General features: G+C 49.9%; 1 protein-coding gene across 1 annotated transcript in view; it reads left to right on the forward strand.

The window, feature by feature from the left end:
* Positions 1-220: 220 nt before the first annotated feature.
* Positions 221-21,406, forward strand: part of LOC109885553 (probable bifunctional methylenetetrahydrofolate dehydrogenase/cyclohydrolase 2) — a 34,358-nt gene continuing 13,172 nt past the window's right edge. Inside the window, 2 exon segments of the mRNA XM_031829485.1 lie at positions 221-420; positions 1,113-1,297. Of these exon segments, the coding sequence (XP_031685345.1) occupies positions 284-420; positions 1,113-1,297 (322 nt within the window). The 5' untranslated portion in view covers positions 221-283.

The raw sequence follows: 21,406 nt of genomic DNA on the forward strand, positions 1-21,406 counted from the left end.
TTAAAAAACACATTTAATAAAGAAAGTATGCATATTTTACAGGTCCCCCCCCCCCATGCCTTCTCGCCATTAAATATTGTTAAGGGGAACATCTACGCATTTGTAGCGTGAATGGAGAATGTTTTAGGTATGAACCGGTTCACCGGGATACAAGTGTATTGCCCGCTGCATACAATGCAATTGGACGGTACAATGAAACTATCAATCCCAAATAACGCCATCTGCAGGCCGTTGGGCTACACCCTATCCACAGTCACAAACACACAGCGGCGGGGCGGGCAACATGGCGGCCTCTATCTCCCCGCTACGCTCCTCCTACAGGATTTGTAACAGTCTGTCCTTCCACCACTACCGAGCCAAACTACGGATGCACAGAAAGTGCGAGAGCCAGAGAAGACATCTCCATGCGTCAGTCACCAGGTAAGAAGCAAGAAACATGTGAGGGAGACAGAGAGGAGGGATGCTCCATACTGCTGCTAGCTGATACCGGTGAAGGGGTGACCTGTTCGTCACCTATCAGTCGGTGAGATTGACAGCTAGCTGCATCGTGCAGTGTACTGTAGCAAGGGCACGTGCTGGATAGCTGGCGGAAAATAACGGGGGGGGGGGGGGGCAGATTTAAAACACAACAGATAGGATGATAGCTAGTTACTGTTAACAAACGCGTCGAACTTGCATTGCATTAATTTCTGCATTATCTCTCTTGAGGGGAGGCTATGAGGTTGAGCTAGTTAGCTAGTTAGTTATCCCGGCTCAGTTCAACAAGGTTGCAATAGGCCTGACAATGCGCATTAGGTGCCAAAGATAACTCCTGTCACGAGCACCTGTCAGATCAATTTGAGATGACACACTATGTTGTTTTTATCCACTGTCACTTAAGACTAGTCCAGTTTTTGAAACCCTTACACTTCTCAAATGATACGGAGAGTCCTTTTGATGATATCAGACAGTAAATAGATGGGATTTAATTATAGCAAGTTTATAATAGCTCCACACCTCAAAGCCACCTTGTCCCTGCAGCATTCTAGTCATCTCATGTAATGGTGTAATATTCAGCCAGCCTAAAAAACGTGTTTGTTTGTTTGTGTGTGTGTGTGTGTGTGTGTGTGCAGGCATGCTGCAGTGGTGGTGTCAGGGACAGAGATGGCACGTCAGATTCACAGAGAGATTCAGAGGGAGGTGGAGGAGCTGGTCACCGGCGGCAACATGAGACCCCACCTGGGTGTGGTGTTGGTTGGGGACGACCCGGCTAGTCGCACCTACGTCAGGAACAAGACCAGAGCTGCTAGTATACTGGGTAGGAAGGGTATACACACACACACACACACACACAAAGCTCTAGGAAAAGCTGTCCGTCTAAACAAAGAACAAGTGTCTGTTTTTTTGTATGCAGATGGAATTGTATTGATATCTGAAACTGAAGATGAGCTTCAATAAATGTTAAATATTGTTTTTAACTGGTGTGAACGATTAAAAACTGAATTTCAGTGTAGACAACTAAGTTAGTTCACTATAGGAACTCTACCTTCCACTATAGCAGGGCCTTCCACTATAGGAACTCAGCAGGGCCTTTCACTATAGGAACTCAGCAGGGCCTTTCACTATAGGAACTCAGCAGGGCCTTTCACTATAGGAACTCAGCAGGGCCTTTCACTATAGGAACTCAGCAGGGCCTTTCACTATAGCAGGGCCTTCCACTATAGGAACTCAGCAGGGCCTTTCACTATAGGAACTCAGCAGGGCCTTTCACTATAGGAACTCAGCAGGGCCTTTCACTATAGCAGGGCCTTCCACTATAGGAACTCAGCAGGGCCTTTCACTATAGGAACTCAGCAGGGCCTTTCACTATAGGAACTCAGCAGGGCCTTCCACTATAGGAACTCAGCAGGGCCTTCCGCTATAGGAACTCAGCAGGGCCTTTCACTATAGCAGGGCCTTCCACTATAGGAACTCAGCAGGGCCTTTCACTATAGGAACTCAGCAGGGCCTTTCACTATAGCAGGGCCTTCCACTATAGGAACTCAGCAGGGCCTTCCACTATAGGAAGGGCCTTCCACTATAGGAACTCAGCAGGGCCTTCCACTATAGGAACTCAGCAGGGCCTTTCACTATAGGAACTCAGCAGGGCCTTTCACTATAGCAGGGCCTTCCACTATAGGAACTCAGCAGGGCCTTCCACTATAGGAACTCAGCAGGGCCTTCCACTATAGGAACTCAGCAGGGCCTTTCACTATAGGAACTCAGCAGGGCCTTCCACTATAGGAACTCAGCAGGGCCTTCCACTATAGGAACTCAGCAGGGCCTTTCACTATAGGAACTCAGCAGGGCCTTTCACTATAGCAGGGCCTTCCACTATAGGAACTCAGCAGGGCCTTCCACTATAGGAACTCAGCAGGGCCTTCCACTATAGGAACTCAGCAAGGCCTTTCACTATAGGAACTCAGCAGGGCCTTCCACTATAGGAACTCAGCAGGGCCTTTCACTATAGGAACTCAGCAGGGCCTTTCACTATAGGAACTCAGCAGGGCCTTTCACTATAGGAACTCAGCAGGGCCTTTCACTATAGCAGGGCCTTCCACTATAGGAACTCAGCAGGGCCTTTCACTATAGGAACTCAGCAGGGCCTTTCACTATAGGAACTCAGCAGGGCCTTTCACTATAGCAGGGCCTTCCACTATAGGAACTCAGCAGGGCCTTTCACTATAGGAACTCAGCAGGGCCTTTCACTATAGGAACTCAGCAGGGCCTTCCACTATAGGAACTCAGCAGGGCCTTCCGCTATAGGAACTCAGCAGGGCCTTTCACTATAGCAGGGCCTTCCACTATAGGAACTCAGCAGGGCCTTTCACTATAGGAACTCAGCAGGGCCTTTCACTATAGGAACTCAGCAGGGCCTTCCGCTATAGGAACTCAGCAGGGCCTTTCACTATAGGAACTCAGCAGGGCCTTTCACTATAGCAGGGCCTTCCACTATAGGAACTCAGCAGGGCCTTCCACTATAGGAAGGGCCTTCCACTATAGGAACTCAGCAGGGCCTTCCACTATAGGAACTCAGCAGGGCCTTTCACTATAGGAACTCAGCAGGGCCTTTCACTATAGCAGGGCCTTCCACTATAGGAACTCAGCAGGGCCTTCCACTATAGGAACTCAGCAGGGCCTTCCACTATAGGAACTCAGCAGGGCCTTTCACTATAGGAACTCAGCAGGGCCTTCCACTATAGGAACTCAGCAGGGCCTTCCACTATAGGAACTCAGCAGGGCCTTTCACTATAGGAACTCAGCAGGGCCTTTCACTATAGCAGGGCCTTCCACTATAGGAACTCAGCAGGGCCTTCCACTATAGGAACTCAGCAAGGCCTTTCACTATAGGAACTCAGCAGGGCCTTCCACTATAGGAACTCAGCAGGGCCTTTCACTATAGGAACTCAGCAGGGCCTTTCACTATAGGAACTCAGCAGGGCCTTTCGCTATAGGAACTCAGCAGGGCCTTCCACTATAGGAACTCAGCAGGGCCTTCCACTATAGGAACTCAGCAGGGCCTTTCACTATAGGAACTCAGCAGGGCCTTTCACTCTAGGAACTCAGCAGGGCCTTTCACTATAGCAGGGCCTTCCACTATAGGAACTCAGCAGGGCCTTCCACTATAGGAACTCAGCAGGGCCTTTCACTATAGCAGGGCCTTCCACTATAGGAACTCAGCAGGGCCTTCCACTATAGGAACTCAGCAGGGCCTTCCACCATAGGAACTCAGCAGGGCCTTCCACTATAGGAACTCAGCAGGGCCTTTCACTATAGGAACTCAGCAGGGCCTTCCACTATAGGAACTCAGCAGGGCCTTTCACTATAGGAACTCAGCAGGGCCTTTCACTATAGGAACTCAGCAGGGCCTTTCGCTATAGGAACTCAGCAGGGCCTTTCGCTATAGGAACTCAGCAGGGCCTTTCGCTATAGGAACTCAGCAGGGCCTTTCGCTATAGGAACTCAGCAGGGCCTTCCACTATAGGAACTCAGCAGGGCCTTTCACTATAGGAACTCAGCAGGGCATTTCACTATAGGAACTCAGCAGGGCCTTTCGCTCTAGGAACTCAGCAGGGCCTTCCGCTATAGGAACTCAGCAGGGCCTTTCAGTATAGGAAGTCAGCAGGGCATTTTGCTATAGGATATAGGAACTCAGCAGAGCCTTTCACTATAGCAGGGCCTTCCACTATAGGAACTCAGCAGGGCCTTTCACTATAGGAACTCAGCAGGGCCTTCCGCTATAGGAACTCAGCAGGGCCTTTCAGTATAGGAAGTCAGCAGGGCATTTTGCTATAGGAACTCAGCAGGGCCTTTCACTATAGCAGGGCCTTCCACTATAGGAACTAGGCAGGGCCTTCCGCTATAGGAACTCAGCAGGGCCTCTCACTATAGGAACTCAGCAGGGCCTTTCACTATAGGAACTCAGCAGGGCCTTTCACTATAGGAATTCAGCAGGGCCTTTCACTATAGGAACTCAGCAGGGCCTTTCACTATAGGAACTCAGCAGGGCCTTTCACTATAGGAACTCAGCAGGGCCTTCCACTATAGGAACTCAGCAGGGCCTTTCACTATAGGAACTCAGCAGGGCATTTCACTATAGGAACTCAGCAGGGCCTTTCGCTCTAGGAACTCAGCAGGGCCTTCCGCTATAGGAACTCAGCAGGGCCTTTCAGTATAGGAAGTCAGCAGGGCATTTTGCTATAGGAACTCAGCAGAGCCTTTCACTATAGCAGGGCCTTCCACTATAGGAACTCAGCAGGGCCTTCCACTATAGGAACTCAGCAGGGCCTTCCGCTATAGGAACTCAGCAGGGCCTTTCAGTATAGGAAGTCAGCAGGGCATTTTGCTATAGGAACTCAGCAGGGCCTTTCACTATAGCAGGGCCTTCCACTATAGGAACTCAGCAGGGCCTTCCGCTATAGGAACTCAGCAGGGCCTCTCACTATAGGAACTCAGCAGGGCCTTTCACTATAGGAACTCAGCAGGGCCTTTCACTATAGGAACTCAGCAGGGCCTTTCACTATAGGAACTCAGCAGGGCCTTTCACTATAGCAGGGCCTTCCACTATAGGAACTCAGCAGGGCCTTTCACTATAGGAACTCAGCAGGGCCTTTCACTATAGGAACTCAGCAGGGCCTTTCACTATAGGAACTCAGCAGGGCCTTTCACTATAGCAGGGCCTTCCACTATAGGAACTCAGCAGGGCCTTTCACTATAGGAACTCAGCAGGGCCTTTCACTATAGGAACTCAGCAGGGCCTTTCACTATAGCAGGGCCTTCCACTATAGGAACTCAGCAGGGCCTTTCACTATAGGAACTCAGCAGGGCCTTTCACTATAGGAACTCAGCAGGGCCTTTCACTCTAGGAACTCAGCAGGGCCTTCCGCTATAGGAACTCAGCAGGGCCTTTCACTATAGCAGGGCCTTCCACTATAGGAACTCAGCAAGGCCTTTCACTATAGGAACTCAGCAGGGCCTTTCACTATAGGAACTCAGCAGGGCCTTTCACTATAGCAGGGCCTTCCACTATAGGAACTCAGCAGGGCCTTCCACTATAGGAAGGGCCTTCCACTATAGGAAGGGCCTTCCACTATAGGAACTCAGCAGGGCCTTTCACTATAGGAACTCAGCAGGGCCTTTCACTATAGCAGGGCCTTCCACTATAGGAACTCAGCAGGGCCTTCCACTATAGGAACTCAGCAGGGCCTTTCACTATAGGAACTCAGCAGGGCCTTTCACTATAGGAACTCAGCAGGGCCTTTCGCTATAGGAACTCAGCAGGTCCTTCCACTATAGGAACTCAGCAGGGCCTTCCACTATAGGAACTCAGCAGGGCCTTTCACTATAGGAACTCAGCAGGGCCTTTCACTATAGGAACTCAGCAGGGCCTTTCACTATAGCAGGGCCTTCCACTATAGGAACTCAGCAGGGCCTTCCACTATAGGAACTCAGCAGGGCATTTCACTATAGGAACTCAGCAGGGCCTTTCGCTCTAGGAACTCAGCAGGGCCTTCCGCTATAGGAACTCAGCAGGGCCTTTCAGTATAGGAAGTCAGCAGGGCATTTTGCTATAGGAACTCAGCAGAGCCTTTCACTATAGCAGGGCCTTCCACTATAGGAACTCAGCAGGGCCTTTCACTATAGGAACTCAGCAGGGCCTTCCGCTATAGGAACTCAGCAGGGCCTTTCAGTATAGGAAGTCAGCAGGGCATTTTGCTATAGGAACTCAGCAGGGCCTTTCACTATAGCAGGGCCTTCCACTATAGGAACTAGGCAGGGCCTTCCGCTATAGGAACTCAGCAGGGCCTCTCACTATAGGGACTCAGCAGGGCCTCTCACTATAGGAACTCAGCAGGGCCTTTCACTATAGGAACTCAGCAGGGCATTTCACTATAGGAACTCAGCAGGGCCTTTCACTATAGGAACTCAGCAGGGCCTTTCACTATAGGAACTCAGCAGGGCCTTTCGCTATAGGAACTCAGCAGGGCCTTCCACTATAGGAACTCAGCAGGGCCTTCCACTATAGGAACTCAGCAGGGCATTTCACTATAGGAACTCAGCAGGGCCTTTCGCTCTAGGAACTCAGCAGGGCCTTCCGCTATAGGAACTCAGCAGGGCCTTTCAGTATAGGAAGTCAGCAGGGCATTTTGCTATAGGAACTCAGCAGAGCCTTTCACTATAGCAGGGCCTTCCACTATAGGAACTCAGCAGGGCCTTTCACTATAGGAACTCAGCAGGGCCTTCCGCTATAGGAACTCAGCAGGGCCTTTCAGTATAGGAAGTCAGCAGGGCATTTTGCTATAGGAACTCAGCAGGGCCTTTCACTATAGCAGGGCCTTCCACTATAGGAACTCAGCAGGGCCTTCCGCTATAGGAACTCAGCAGGGCCTCTCACTATAGGAACTCAGCAGGGCCTTTCACTATAGGAACTCAGCAGGGCCTTTCACTATAGGAACTCAGCAGGGCCTTTCACTATAGCAGGGCCTTCCACTATAGGAACTCAGCAGGGCCTTTCACTATAGGAACTCAGCAGGGCCTTTCACTATAGGAACTCAGCAGGGCCTTTCACTATAGCAGGGCCTTCCACTATAGGAACTCAGCAGGGCCTTTCACTATAGGAACTCAGCAGGGCCTTTCACTATAGGAACTCAGCAGGGCCTTCCACTATAGGAACTCAGCAGGGCCTTCCGCTATAGGAACTCAGCAGGGCCTTTCACTATAGCAGGGCCTTCCACTATAGGAACTCAGCAGGGCCTTTCACTATAGGAACTCAGCAGGGCCTTTCACTATAGGAACTCAGCAGGGCCTTCCGCTATAGGAACTCAGCAGGGCCTTTCACTATAGGAACTCAGCAGGGCCTTTCACTATAGCAGGGCCTTCCACTATAGGAACTCAGCAGGGCCTTCCACTATAGGAACTCAGCAGGGCCTTTCACTATAGGAACTCAGCAGGGCCTTTCACTATAGCAGGGCCTTCCACTATAGGAACTCAGCAGGGCCTTCCACTATAGGAACTCAGCAGGGCCTTTCACTATAGGAACTCAGCAGGGCCTTTCACTATAGCAGGGCCTTCCACTATAGGAACTCAGCAGGGCCTTCCACTATAGGAACTCAGCAGGGCCTTCCACTATAGGAACTCAGCAGGGCCTTTCACTATAGGAACTCAGCAGGGCCTTCCACTATAGGAACTCAGCAGGGCCTTCCACTATAGGAACTCAGCAGGGCCTTTCACTATAGGAACTCAGCAGGGCCTTTCACTATAGCAGGGCCTTCCACTATAGGAACTCAGCAGGGCCTTCCACTATAGGAACTCAGCAAGGCCTTTCACTATAGGAACTCAGCAGGGCCTTCCACTATAGGAACTCAGCAGGGCCTTTCACTATAGGAACTCAGCAGGGCCTTTCACTATAGGAACTCAGCAGGGCCTTTCGCTATAGGAACTCAGCAGGGCCTTCCACTATAGGAACTCAGCAGGGCCTTCCACTATAGGAACTCAGCAGGGCCTTTCACTATAGGAACTCAGCAGGGCCTTTCACTCTAGGAACTCAGCAGGGCCTTTCACTATAGCAGGGCCTTCCACTATAGGAACTCAGCAGGGCCTTCCACTATAGGAACTCAGCAGGGCCTTTCACTATAGCAGGGCCTTCCACTATAGGAACTCAGCAGGGCCTTCCACTATAGGAACTCAGCAGGGCCTTCCACCATAGGAACTCAGCAGGGCCTTCCACTATAGGAACTCAGCAGGGCCTTTCACTATAGGAACTCAGCAGGGCCTTCCACTATAGGAACTCAGCAGGGCCTTTCACTATAGGAACTCAGCAGGGCCTTTCACTATAGGAACTCAGCAGGGCCTTTCGCTATAGGAACTCAGCAGGGCCTTTCGCTATAGGAACTCAGCAGGGCCTTTCGCTATAGGAACTCAGCAGGGCCTTTCGCTATAGGAACTCAGCAGGGCCTTCCACTATAGGAACTCAGCAGGGCCTTTCACTATAGGAACTCAGCAGGGCATTTCACTATAGGAACTCAGCAGGGCCTTTCGCTCTAGGAACTCAGCAGGGCCTTTCGCTCTAGGAACTCAGCAGGGCCTTCCGCTATAGGAACTCAGCAGGGCCTTTCAGTATAGGAAGTCAGCAGGGCATTTTGCTATAGGATATAGGAACTCAGCAGAGCCTTTCACTATAGCAGGGCCTTCCACTATAGGAACTCAGCAGGGCCTTTCACTATAGGAACTCAGCAGGGCCTTCCGCTATAGGAACTCAGCAGGGCCTTTCAGTATAGGAAGTCAGCAGGGCATTTTGCTATAGGAACTCAGCAGGGCCTTTCACTATAGCAGGGCCTTCCACTATAGGAACTAGGCAGGGCCTTCCGCTATAGGAACTCAGCAGGGCCTCTCACTATAGGAACTCAGCAGGGCCTTTCACTATAGGATCTCAGCAGGGCCTTTCACTATAGGAATTCAGCAGGGCCTTTCACTATAGGAACTCAGCAGGGCCTTTCACTATAGGAACTCAGCAGGGCCTTTCACTATAGGAACTCAGCAGGGCCTTCCACTATAGGAACTCAGCAGGGCCTTTCACTATAGGAACTCAGCAGGGCATTTCACTATAGGAACTCAGCAGGGCCTTTCGCTCTAGGAACTCAGCAGGGCCTTCCGCTATAGGAACTCAGCAGGGCCTTTCAGTATAGGAAGTCAGCAGGGCATTTTGCTATAGGAACTCAGCAGAGCCTTTCACTATAGCAGGGCCTTCCACTATAGGAACTCAGCAGGGCCTTCCACTATAGGAACTCAGCAGGGCCTTCCGCTATAGGAACTCAGCAGGGCCTTTCAGTATAGGAAGTCAGCAGGGCATTTTGCTATAGGAACTCAGCAGGGCCTTTCACTATAGCAGGGCCTTCCACTATAGGAACTCAGCAGGGCCTTCCGCTATAGGAACTCAGCAGGGCCTCTCACTATAGGAACTCAGCAGGGCCTTTCACTATAGGAACTCAGCAGGGCCTTTCACTATAGGAACTCAGCAGGGCCTTTCACTATAGGAACTCAGCAGGGCCTTTCACTATAGCAGGGCCTTCCACTATAGGAACTCAGCAGGGCCTTTCACTATAGGAACTCAGCAGGGCCTTTCACTATAGGAACTCAGCAGGGCCTTTCACTATAGGAACTCAGCAGGGCCTTTCACTATAGGAACTCAGCAGGGCCTTTCACTATAGCAGGGCCTTCCACTATAGGAACTCAGCAGGGCCTTTCACTATAGGAACTCAGCAGGGCCTTTCACTATAGGAACTCAGCAGGGCCTTTCACTATAGCAGGGCCTTCCACTATAGGAACTCAGCAGGGCCTTTCACTATAGGAACTCAGCAGGGCCTTTCACTATAGGAACTCAGCAGGGCCTTCCACTATAGGAACTCAGCAGGGCCTTCCGCTATAGGAACTCAGCAGGGCCTTTCACTATAGCAGGGCCTTCCACTATAGGAACTCAGCAGGGCCTTCCACTATAGGAAGGGCCTTCCACTATAGGAACTCAGCAGGGCCTTTCACTATAGGAACTCAGCAGGGCCTTTCACTATAGCAGGGCCTTCCACTATAGGAACTCAGCAGGGCCTTCCACTATAGGAACTCAGCAGGGCCTTTCACTATAGGAACTCAGCAGGGCCTTTCACTATAGGAACTCAGCAGGGCCTTTCGCTATAGGAACTCAGCAGGGCCTTCCACTATAGGAACTCAGCAGGGCCTTCCACTATAGGAACTCAGCAGGGCCTTTCACTATAGGAACTCAGCAGGGCCTTTCACTATAGGAACTCAGCAGGGCCTTTCACTATAGCAGGGCCTTCCACTATAGGAACTCAGCAGGGCCTTCCACTATAGGAACTCAGCAGGGCATTTCACTATAGGAACTCAGCAGGGCCTTTCGCTCTAGGAACTCAGCAGGGCCTTCCGCTATAGGAACTCAGCAGGGCCTTTCAGTATAGGAAGTCAGCAGGGCATTTTGCTATAGGAACTCAGCAGAGCCTTTCACTATAGCAGGGCCTTCCACTATAGGAACTCAGCAGGGCCTTTCACTATAGGAACTCAGCAGGGCCTTCCGCTATAGGAACTCAGCAGGGCCTTTCAGTATAGGAAGTCAGCAGGGCATTTTGCTATAGGAACTCAGCAGGGCCTTTCACTATAGCAGGGCCTTCCACTATAGGAACTAGGCAGGGCCCTTCCGCTATAGGAACTCCAGCAGGGCCTCTCACTATAGGGACTCAGCAGGGCCTCTCACTATAGGAACTCAGCAGGGCCTTTCACTATAGGAACTCAGCAGGGCATTTCACTATAGGAACTCAGCAGGGCCTTTCACTATAGGAACTCAGCAGGGCCTTTCACTATAGGAACTCAGCAGGGCCTTTCGCTATAGGAACTCAGCAGGGCCTTCCACTATAGGAACTCAGCAGGGCCTTCCACTATAGGAACTCAGCAGGGCATTTCACTATAGGAACTCAGCAGGGCCTTTCGCTCTAGGAACTCAGCAGGGCCTTTCACTATAGGAACTCAGCAGGGCCTTTCACTATAGCAGGGGCCTTCCACTATAGGAACTCAGCAGGGCCTTTCACTATAGGAACTCAGCAGGGCCTTTCACTATAGGAACTCAGCAGGGCCTTTCACTATAGGAACTCAGGCAGGGCCTTTCACTATAGCAGGGCCTTCCACTATAGGAACTCAGCAGGGCCTTTCACTATAGGAACTCAGCAGGGCCTTTCACTATAGGAACTCAGCAGGGCCTTCCACTATAGGAAATCAGCAGGGCCTTCCGCTATAGGAACTCAGCAGGGCCTTTCACTATAGCAGGGCCTTCCACTATAGGAACTCAGCAGGGCCTTCCACTATAGGAAGGGCCTTCCACTATAGGAACTCAGCAGGGCCTTTCACTATAGGAACTCAGCAGGGCCTTTCACTATAGCAGGGCCTTCCACTATAGGAACTCAGCAGGGCCTTCCACTATAGGAACTCAGCAGGGCCTTTCACTATAGGAACTCAGCAGGGCCTTTCACTATAGGAACTCAGCAGGGCCTTTCGCTATAGGAACTCAGCAGGGCCTTCCACTATAGGAACTCAGCAGGGCATTCCACTATAGGAACTCAGCAGGGCCTTTCACTATAGGGAACTCAGCAGGGCCTTTCACTATAGGAAACTCAGCAGGGCCTTTCACTATAGCAGGGCCTTCCTACTAGGAACTCAGCAGGGCCTTCCACTATAGGAACTCAGCAGGGGCATTTCACTATAGGAACTCAGCAGGGCCTTTCGCTCTAGGAACTCAGCAGGGCCTTCCGCTATAGGGAACTCAGCAGGGCCTTTCAGTATAGGAAGTCAGCAGGGCATTTTGCTATAGGAACTCAGCAGAGCCTTTCACTATAGCAGGGCCTTCCACTATAGGAACTCAGCAGGGCCTTTCACTATAGGAACTCAGCAGGGCCTTCCGCTATAGGAACTCAGGCAGGGCCTTTCAGTATAGGAAGTCAGCAGGGCATTTTGCTATAGGAACTCAGCAGGGCCTTTCACTATAGCAGGGCCCTTCCACTATAGGAACTAGGCAGGGCCTTCCGCTATAGGAACTCAGCAGGGCCTCTCACTATAGGGAACTCAGCAGGGCCTTTCACTATAGGAACTCAGCAGGGCCTTTCACTATAGGAACTCAGCAGGGCCTTTCACTATAGCAGGGCCTTCCACTATAGGAACTCAGCAGGGCCTTTCACTATAGGAACTCAGCAGGGCCTTTCACTATAGGAACTCAGCAGGGCCTTTCACTATAGCAGGGCCTTCCACTATAGGAACTCAGCAGGGCCTTTCACTATAGGAACTCAGCAGGGCCTTTCACTATAGGAACTCAGCAGGGCCTTCCACTATAGGAACTCAGCAGGGCCTTCCGCTATAGGAACTCAGCAGGGCCTTTCACTATAGCAGGGCCTTCCACTATAGGAACTCAGCAGGGCCTTTCACTATAGGAACTCAGCAGGGCCTTTCACTATAGGAACTCAGCAGGGCCTTTCAGCTATAGGAACTCAGCAGGGCCTTTCACTATAGGAACTCAGCAGGGCCTTTCACTATAGCAGGGCCTTCCACTATAGGAACTCAGCAGGGCCTTCCACTATAGGAAGGGCCTTCCACTATAGGAACTCAGCAGGGCCTTCCACTATAGGAACTCAGCAGGGCCTTTCACTATAGGAACTCAGCAGGGCCTTTCACTATAGCAGGGCCTTCCACTATAGGAACTCAGCAGGGCCTTCCACTATAGGAACTCAGCAGGGCCTTCCACTATAGGAACTCAGCAGGGCCTTTCACTATAGGAACTCAGCAGGGCCTTCCACTATAGGAACTCAGCAGGGCCTTCCACTATAGGAACTCAGCAGGGCCTTTCACTATAGGAACTCAGCAGGGCCTTTCACTATAGCAGGGCCTTCCACTATAGGAACTCAGCAGGGCCTTCCACTATAGGAACCTCAGCAAGGCCTTCACTATAGGAACTCAGCAGGGCCTTCCACTATAGGAACTCAGCAGGGCCTTTCACTATAGGAACTCAGCAGGGCCTTTCACTATAGGAACTCAGCAGGGCCTTTCGCTATAGGAACTCAGCAGGGCCTTCCACTATAGGAACTCAGCAGGGCCTTCCACTATAGGAACTCAGCAGGGCCTTTCACTATAGGAACTCAGCAGGGCCTTTCACTCTAGGAACTCAGCAGGGCCTTTCACTATAGCAGGGCCTTCCACTATAGGAACTCAGCAGGGGCCTTCCACTATAGGAACTCAGCAGGGCCTTTCACTATAGCAGGGCCTTCCACTATAGGAACTCAGCAGGGCCTTCCACTATAGGAACTCAGCAGGGCCTTCCACCATAGGAACTCAGCAGGGCCTTCCACTATAGGAACTCAGCAGGGCCTTTCACTATAGGAACTCAGCAGGGCCTTCCACTATAGGAACTCAGCAGGGCCTTTCACTATAGGAACTCAGCAGGGCCTTTCACTATAGGAACTCAGCAGGGCCTTTCGCTATAGGAACTCAGCAGGGCCTTTCGCTATAGGAACTCAGCAGGGCCTTTCGCTATAGGAACTCAGCAGGGCCTTTCGCTATAGGAACTCAGCAGGGGCCTTCCACTATAGGAACTCAGCAGGGCCTTTCACTATAGGAACTCAGCAGGGGCATTTCACTATAGGAACTCAGCAGGGCCTTTCGCTCTAGGAACTCAGCAGGGCCTTCCGCTATAGGAACTCAGCAGGGCCTTTCAGTATAGGAAGTCAGCAGGGCATTTTGCTATAGGATATAGGAACTCAGCAGAGCCTTTCACTATAGCAGGGCCTTCCACTATAGGAACTCAGCAGGGCCTTTCACTATAGGAACTCAGCAGGGCCTTCCGCTATAGGAACTCAGCAGGGCCTTTCAGTATAGGAAGTCAGCAGGGCATTTTGCTATAGGAACTCAGCAGGGCCTTTCACTATAGCAGGGCCTTCCACTATAGGAACTCAGCAGGGCCTTCCGCTATAGGAACTCAGCAGGGCCTCTCACTATAGGAACTCAGCAGGGCCTTTCACTATAGGAACTCAGCAGGGCCTTTCACTATAGGAATTCAGCAGGGCCTTTCACTATAGGAACTCAGCAGGGCCTTTCACTATAGGAACTCAGCAGGGCCTTTCACTATAGGAACTCAGCAGGGCCTTCCACTATAGGAACTCAGCAGGGCCTTTCACTATAGGAACTCAGCAGGGCATTTCACTATAGGAACTCAGCAGGGCCTTTCGCTCTAGGAACTCAGCAGGGCCTTCCGCTATAGGAACTCAAGCAGGGCCTTTCAGTATAGGAAGTCAGCAGGGCATTTTGCTATAGGAACTCAGCAGAGCCTTTCACTATAGCAGGGCCTTCCACTATAGGAACTCAGCAGGGCCTTCCACTATAGGAACTCAGCAGGGCCTTCCGCTATAGGAACTCAGCAGGGCCTTTCAGTATAGGAAGTCAGCAGGGCATTTTGCTATAGGAACTCAGCAGGGCCTTTCACTATAGCAGGGCCTTCCACTATAGGAACTCAGCAGGGCCTTCCGCTATAGGAACTCAGCAGGGCCTCTCACTATAGGAACTCAGGCAGGGCCTTTCACTATAGGAACTCAGCAGGGCCTTTCACTATAGGAACTCAGCAGGGGCCTTTCACTATAGGAACTCAGCAGGGCCTTTCACTATAGCAGGGCCTTCCACTATAGGAACTCAGCAGGGCCTTTCACTATAGGAACTCAGCAGGGCCTTTCACTATAGGAACTCAGCAGGGCCTTTCACTATAGGAACTCAGCAGGGCCTTTCACTATAGGAACTCAGCAGGGCCTTTCACTATAGCAGGGCCTTCCACTATAGGAACTCAGCAGGGCCTTTCACTATAGGAACTCAGCAGGGCCTTTCACTATAGGAACTCAGCAGGGCCTTTCACTATAGCAGGGCCTTCCACTATAGGAACTCAGCAGGGCCTTTCACTATAGGAACTCAGCAGGGGCCTTTCACTATAGGAACTCAGCAGGGCCTTCCACTATAGGAACTCAGCAGGGCCTTCCGCTATAGGAACTCAGCAGGGCCTTTCACTATAGCAGGGCCTTCCACTATAGGAACTCAGCAAGGCCTTTCACTATAGGAACTCAGCAGGGCCTTTCACTATAGGAACTCAGCAGGGCCTTTCACTATAGCAGGGCCTTCCACTATAGGAACTCAGCAGGGCCTTCCACTATAGGAAGGGCCTTCCACTATAGGAAGGGCCTTCCACTATAGGAACTCAGCAGGGCCTTTCACTATAGGAACTCAGCAGGGCCTTTCACTATAGCAGGGCCTTCCACTATAGGAACTCAGCAGGGCCTTCCACTATAGGAACTCAGCAGGGCCTTTCACTATAGGAACTCAGCAGGGCCTTTCACTATAGGAACTCAGCAGGGCCTTTCGCTATAGGAACTCAGCAGGGCCTTCCACTATAGGAACTCAGCAGGGCCTTCCACTATAGGAACTCAGCAGGGCCTTTCACTATAGGAACTCAGCAGGGCCTTTCACTATAGGAACTCAGCAGGGCCTTTCACTATAGCAGGGCCTTCCACTATAGGAACTCAGCAGGGCCTTCCACTATAGGAACTCAGCAGGGCATTCACTATAGGAACTCAGCAGGGCCTTTCGCTCTAGGAACTCAGCAGGGCCTTCCGCTATAGGAACTCAGCAGGGCCTTTCAGTATAGGAAGTCAGCAGGGCATTTTGCTATAGGAACTCAGCAGAGCCTTTCACTATAGCAGGGCCTTCCACTATAGGAACTCAGCAGGGCCTTTCACTATAGGAACTCAGCAGGGCCTTCCGCTATAGGAACTCAGCAGGGCCTTTCAGTATAGGAAGTCAGCAGGGCATTTTGCTATAGGAACTCAGCAGGGCCTTTCACTATAGCAGGGCCTTCCACTATAGGAACTAGGCAGGGCCTTCCGCTATAGGAACTCAGCAGGGCCTCTCACTATAGGGACTCAGCAGGGCCTCTCACTATAGGAACTCAGCAGGGCCTTTCACTATAGGAACTCAGCAGGGCATTTCACTATAGGAACTCAGCAGGGCCTTTCACTATAGGAACTCAGCAGGGGCCTTTCACTATAGGAACTCAGCAGGGCCTTTCGCTATAGGAACTCAGCAGGGCCTTCCACTATAGGAACTCAGCAGGGCCTTCCACTATAGGAACTCAGCAGGGCATTTCACTATAGGAACTCAGCAGGGCCTTTCGCTCTAGGAACTCAGCAGGGCCTTCCGCTATAGGAACTCAGCAGGGCCTTTCAGTATAGGAAGTCAGCAGGGCATTTTGCTATAGGAACTCAGCAGAGCCTTTCACTATAGCAGGCCTTCCACTATAGGAACTCAGCAGGGCCTTTCACTATAGGAACTCAGCAGGGCCTTCCCGCTATAGGAACTCAGCAGGGCCTTTCAGTATAGGAAGTCAGCAGGGCATTTTGCTATAGGAACTCAGCAGGGCCTTTCACTATAGCAGGGCCTTCCACTATAGGAACTCAGCAGGGCCTTCCGCTATAGGAACTCAGCAGGGCCTCTCACTATAGGAACTCAGCAGGGCCTTTCACTATAGGAACTCAGCAGGGCCTTTCACTATAGGAACTCAGCAGGGCCTTTCACTATAGGAACTCAGCAGGGCCTTTCACTATAGGAACTCAGCAGGGCCTTTCACTATAGGAACTCAGCAGGGCCTTTCACTATAGGAACTCAGCAGGGCCTCTCACTATAGGAACTCAGCAGGGCCTTTCACTATAGCAGGGCCTTTCACTATAGGAACTCAGCAGGGCCTTTCACTATAGGAACTCAGCAGGGCCTTTCACTATAGGAACTCAGCAGGGCCTTTCACTATAGGAACTCAGCAGGGCCTTTCACTATAGGAACTCAGCAGGGCCTTCTGCTACAGGAACTCAGCAGGGCCTTTCACTATAGGAACTCAGCAGGGCCTTTCACTATAGGAACTCAGCAGGGCATTTTGCTATAGGAACTCAGCAGGGCCTTTCACTATAGGAACTCAGCAGGGCCTTTCACTATAGGAACTCAGCAGGTCGTGTAACACATTTCATTTTCTTCTGTTGTCTTGACATAATACATGTTGTCAGTACAAGTATCTGGGGTTGATTATTAATGCATTTTTGGATTACAATGTTTCTGTTCATAGCTAACCATGTGAATGGTGTCCTTGGTGACATGGTGTCCTTGGTGACATGGTGTCCTTGGTGACATGGTGCCCTTGGTGACATGGTGCCCTTGGTGACATGGTGTCCTTGGTGACATGGTGCCCTTGGTGACATGGTGTCCTTGGTGCCCTTGGTGACATTGTGTCCTTGGTGACATGGTGCCCTTGGTGACATGGTGCCCTTGGTGACATTGTGTCCTTGGTGACATGGTGTCCTTGGTGACATGGTGCCCTCAGTGACATTATTGCTAAGTGTAAAGCCATGGGTGTCCTACCTTTCTAATGTTTCACTAATCTTTTTTTATATGACGTATTATTACATATGGGGGCATCAGTGTGGGAACATCAGCATGGTAACATCAGCATGGTAACATCAGCATGGGAACATCAGCATGGGAACATCAGCATGGTAACATCAGCATGGTAAATCAGCATGGTAACATCAGCATGGGAACATCAGCATGGTAACATCAGCATGGTAACATCAGCATGGTAACATCAGCATGGGAACATCAGCATGGTAACATCAGCATGGGAACATCAGCATGGGAACATCAGCATGGGAACATCAGCATGGTAACATCAGCATGGTAACATCAGCATGGGAACATCAGCATGGGAACATCAGCATGGGAACATCAGCATGGTAACATCAGCATGGTAACATCAGCATGGGAACATCAGCATGGGAACATCAGCATGGGAACATCAGCATGGTAACATCAGCATGGGAACATCAGCATGGGAACATCAGCATGGTAACATCAGCATGGTAACATCAGCATGGGAACATCAGCATGGGAACATCAGCATGGTAACATCAGCATGGGAACATCAGTGTGGGAACAACAGAATGGGAACAACAGAGTGGGAACAACAGATTGGGAACAACAGATTGGGAACAACAGAGTGGGAACAACATTATGGGAACAACAGAGTGGGAACAACAGTATGGGAACAACAGAAGGTGCAGTAGTAAGGAGGTAGGAGAATGGGGCATCAGTATAGGTGCAGTAGTAAGGAGGTAGGAGAATGGGGCATCAGTATAGGTGCAGTAGTAAGGAGGTAGGAGAATGGGGCATCAGTATAGGTGCAGTAGTAAGGAGGTAGGAGAATGGGGCATCAGTATAGGTGCAGTAGTAAGGAGGAAGGAGAATGGGGGCATCAGTATAGGTGCAGTAGTAAGGAGGTAGAATGGGGTCATCAGTATAGGTGCAGTAGTAAGGAGGTAGAATGGGGTCATCAGTATAGGTGCAGTAGTAAGGAGGTAGGAGAATGGGGACAGTAGTATAGGTGCAGTAGTAAGGAGGTAGGAGAATGGGGTCATCAGTATAGGTGCAGTAGTAAGGAGGTAGGAGAATGGGGCATCAGTATAGGTGCAGTAGTAAGGAGGTAGAATGGGGTCATCAGTATAGGTGCAGTATTAAGGGGGTAGGAGATGGGGTCATCAGTATAGGTGCAGTAGTATTTCTCAGACATTATACTGTTGTTAATGCTGTTTTTAACCATGCTGCAGATTTGACCTTGGTGTGGGTAAATAGACTCCAAATGCTGCTATTCAAGGACATATGGGCAGCATATGGCAATCAATTGGCTGAGATTTTGTAGCCAAACGAGCATCTATGTAGGTGTGTATTTTCATGGGCTTTGTGATGTCGCAACTGCAAATATTTGTTTTTTCATGATTGGTGGCGGCAGGTAGCCTAGTGGTTAGAGCATTGGGCCAGTAACTGAAAGGTTGCTGGTTCGAATCCCCGAGCTGACAAGGTAAAAAAAATCTGTCTTTCTGCCCCTGAATACTGTTCCCGGGTCAAATCCGCTTTCACTCCATATGCTCACTGATACCTACTGCCTTTACCAGTTCACTGATACCTACTGCCTTTACCAGTTCACTGATACCTACTGCCTTTATCAGTTCACTGATACCTACTGCCTTTACCAGTTCACTGATACCTACTGCCTTTACCAGTTCACTGATACCTACTGCCTTTATCAGTTCACTGATACCTACTGCCTTTACCAGTTCACTGATACCTACTGCCTTTATCAGTTCACTGATACCTACTGCCTTTACCAGTTCACTGATACCTACTGCCTTTATCAGTTCACTGATACCTACTGCCTTTATCAGTTCACTGATACCTACTGCCTTTACCAGTTCACTGATACCTACTGCCTTTATCAGTTCACTGATACCTACTGCCTTTATCAGTTCACTGATACCTGCTGCCTTTATCAGTTCACTGATACCTACTGCCTTTATCAGTTCACTGATACCTACTGCCTTTATCAGTTCACTGATACCTACTGCCTTTATCAGTTCACTGATACCTACTGCCTTTATCAGTTCACTGATACCTACTGCCTTTACCAGTTCACTGATACCTACTGCCTTTATCAGTTCACTGATACCTACTGCCTTTATCAGTTCACTGATACCTACTGCCTTTACCAGTTCACTGATACCTACTGCCTTTACCAGTTCACTGATACCTACTGCCTTTACCAGTTCACTGATACCTACTGCCTTTACCAGTTCACTGATACCTACTGCCTTTATCAGTTCACTGATACCTACTGCCTTTATCAGTTCACTGATACCTACTGCCTTTATCAGTTCACTGATACCTACTGCCTTTATCAGTTCACTGATACCTACTGCCTTTATCAGTTCACTGATACCTACTGCCTTTACCAGTTCACTGATACCTACTGCCTTTACCAGTTCACTGATACCTACTGCCTTTATCAGTTCACTGATACCTACTGATACTACTGCCTTTACCAGTTCACTGATACCTACTGATACCTACTGCCTTTATCAGTTCACTGATACCTACTGCCTTTACCAGTTCACTGATACCTACTGATACCTACTGCCTTTATCAGTTCACTGATACCTACTGCCTTTACCAGTTCACTGATACCTACTTTCTTTATCAGTTCACTGATACCTACTGCCTTTACCAGTTCACTGATACCTACTGCCTTTATCAGTTCACTGATACCTACTGCCTTTACCAGTTCACTGATACCTACTGCCTTTATCAGTTCACTGATACCTACTGCCTTTACCAGTTCACTGATACCTACTGCCTTTACCAGTTCACTGATACCTACTGCCTTTATCAGTTCACTGATACCTACTGCCTTTATCAGCTCACTGATACCTACTGCCTTTATCAGTTCACTGATACCTACTGCCTTTACCAGTTCACTGATACCTACTGATACCTACTGCCTTTATCAGTTCACTGATACCTACTGCCTTTATCAGTTCACTGATACCTACTGCCTTTACCAGTTCACTGATACCTACTGCCTTTATCAGTTCACTGATACCTACTGCCTTTACCAGTTCACTGATACCTACTGCCTTTACCAGTTCACTGATACCTACTGCCTTTATCAGTTCACTGATACCTACTGCCTTTATCAGCTCACTGATACCTACTGCCTTTATCAGTTCACTGATACCTACTGCCTTTACCAGTTCACTGATACCTACTGATACCTACTGCCTTTATCAGTTCACTGATACCTACTGCCTTTATCAGTTCACTGATACCTACTGCCTTTATCAGTTCACTGATACCTACTGCCTTTACCAGTTCACTGATACCTACTGCCTTACCAGTTCACTGATACCTACTGCCTTTATCAGTTCACTGATACCTACTGCCTTTATCAGTTCACTGATACCTACTGCCTTTATCAGTTCACTGATACCTACTGCCTTTACCAGTTCTCTGATACCTACTGATACCTACTGCCTTTATCAGTTCACTGATACCTACTGCCTTTATCTGTTCACTGATACCTACTGCCTTTATCAGTTCACTGATACCTACTGCCTTTACCAGTTCACTGATACCTACTGCCTTTACCAGTTCACTGATACCTACTGCCTTTATCAGTTCACTGATACCTACTGATACCTACTGCCTTTATCAGTTCACTGATACCTACTGCCTTTACCAGTTCACTGATACCTACTGCCTTTATCAGTTCACTGATCCCTACTGCCTTTATCAGTTCACTGATACCTACTGCCTTTATCAGTTCACTGATACCTACTGCCTTTATCAGTTCACTGATACCTACTGCCTTTATCAGCTCACTGATACCTACTGCCTTTACCAGTTCACTGATACCTACTGATACCTACTGATACCTACTGCC

This window comes from Oncorhynchus kisutch, linkage group LG8 (assembly GCF_002021735.2).
Source record: "Oncorhynchus kisutch isolate 150728-3 linkage group LG8, Okis_V2, whole genome shotgun sequence".
NCBI lineage: Eukaryota > Metazoa > Chordata > Actinopteri > Salmoniformes > Salmonidae > Oncorhynchus > Oncorhynchus kisutch.